Raw genomic sequence first — 1,656 nt, 5'->3', positions numbered from 1 at the left:
CATTTTTTTAATAGTCTATATTATCCTAGCTATTTCACATAAACCTTGTAACCCCCTCCTTTACGCAATACTTTTTCTATGACATACACATCCGGTTAAGTGGTACGATGCGGCTACAGTTAGTAAAATGCCCAAGCATTGTTGGGTCTAGAAGAAAAAAAATGGTACGATGCGGCTACAGTTAGTAAAATGCCCAAACATTGTTGGGTCTAGAAGAAAAAATGGTACGATGCAGTTACCGTTCGTAAAATGCCCAAGCATTGTTGGGTCTAGAAGAAAAAAAATGGTACACTGAAAAAAATTTCTGGTTGAATATGGACGAATCAGATAATTCCTTTAGGATTTACCAGAATTCCTTTAGGATTTACCAGAATTCCTGTAATCCTACAGAAATTCTGGTAAATCCTAAAGGAATTCTGGTAAATTCTAAAGGAATTATCTGATTCGTCCATATTCAACCAGAAATTTTTTTCAGTGTACGATGCAGTTACCGTTCATAAAATGTCCAAGCATTGTTGGGTCTAGAAGAAAAAATATTTGACAAATGTCTCGAACGTTGCATCTTTAATGGGAATCATAAAACTAAAATTTAACATAAAAAGTTCTTGTATATATTCATACTTGTATTTTGTACAGCTGTTTGTTACACACATTTATATATATTTTGAATTAAAAAATTGTTTTCTTAAAAAGACTATATGATTAAACCACATTGTCCTTGTGTATCCAAGAATTGTGCGACTCATCGAATCCTAGCCATTTCACATAAACCTTGTCACCCCTCCTACGCAATATCTTTTCGACGAGATACACGTCGGGATAAGTTGCACGATGCAGTTCGTACTCGTAGAACGCTCCAGCGATGGGTTCTTCACGATAATCCTCAAGTAGATAGGTTACAGGATTGGTGCGTTGTACTTTAACAATCTTAAATACCTCGGTGGTCCAATTTGGTGTATAACCCTTCTCGAAAATCGTTTTGTACTTTCTGACGCGCACCTGATCACCTATCTTGAACTTTGCAGGACCTGCAATTTTTACGTGGCTGTACACTGTTTTTAAGAGCCTGTCGGCGATCGCGGGGGTAACTTCGACAGGCCGCATGCCGATGGTGCTTGCGCGCGTTGTACTCTGTGACGAGTCGCGGTAATAAATCCATCCACATGTAACTTCCGTTGAACGTGAACATCTTCCACATATCATTCTTTAACGTGCGATTAAATCGCTCGACCACCGACGCTTTCATTACGGAATAAGTGGAATAGAGATTGATGTTATGTTTTTTCACAAGTCCTTGCACGTCAGCATTGTAAAATTCCTTCCCCATATCGGTTTGCAAGTTTCTCGGACATCTCCTACTCTCTCGAATTATCTTAGCGATAGCTTCAGCCGTCTCGCTCCCACCCTTAGTTTTGAGCGGTATGGCCCACGCATGCTTGCTCAACACATCGATGACGGTGAGTATGTAGTGGTAGCCTCTGTTGAAACGTGAGTATGCACGCATATCGACGATGTCAGCTTGCCACAGGTCGTCGTAACCTCGAACTGTAACGTGTCTTCGAGGGAAATTTTTTCTTGCTGGAGCATGTAGTTCTTTGACAAGTTGCCGTTTCTCGGAACTGACCTTTTTTTTACACCCATTGGATTTTAACGATG

General features: G+C 40.1%; 1 protein-coding gene across 1 annotated transcript; it reads right to left on the bottom strand.

The window, feature by feature from the left end:
• Positions 1 to 432: 432 nt before the first annotated feature.
• LOC105558014 lies at positions 433 to 1,641 on the bottom strand. The gene has a single exon (XM_012005499.1). It carries the CDS (start codon positions 1,201 to 1,203, stop codon positions 703 to 705), a length of 501 nt encoding a protein of 166 aa, XP_011860889.1. The 5' UTR covers positions 1,204 to 1,641; the 3' UTR covers positions 433 to 702.
• Positions 1,642 to 1,656: the final 15 nt, after the last annotated feature.

Source organism: Vollenhovia emeryi, unplaced genomic scaffold (genome assembly GCF_000949405.1).
Source record: "Vollenhovia emeryi isolate VEMERY1.0 unplaced genomic scaffold, V.emery_V1.0 DF947540.1, whole genome shotgun sequence".
Classification (NCBI taxonomy): domain Eukaryota; kingdom Metazoa; phylum Arthropoda; class Insecta; order Hymenoptera; family Formicidae; genus Vollenhovia; species Vollenhovia emeryi.
This window is presented reverse-complemented; position numbering and strand designations above follow the sequence as displayed.

Coding starts and splice junctions, on each gene's coding strand:
- LOC105558014 (XM_012005499.1), bottom strand. CDS start 1,203: ATGATATGTGGAAGATGTTCACGTTCAACGGAAGTTACATGTGGATGG.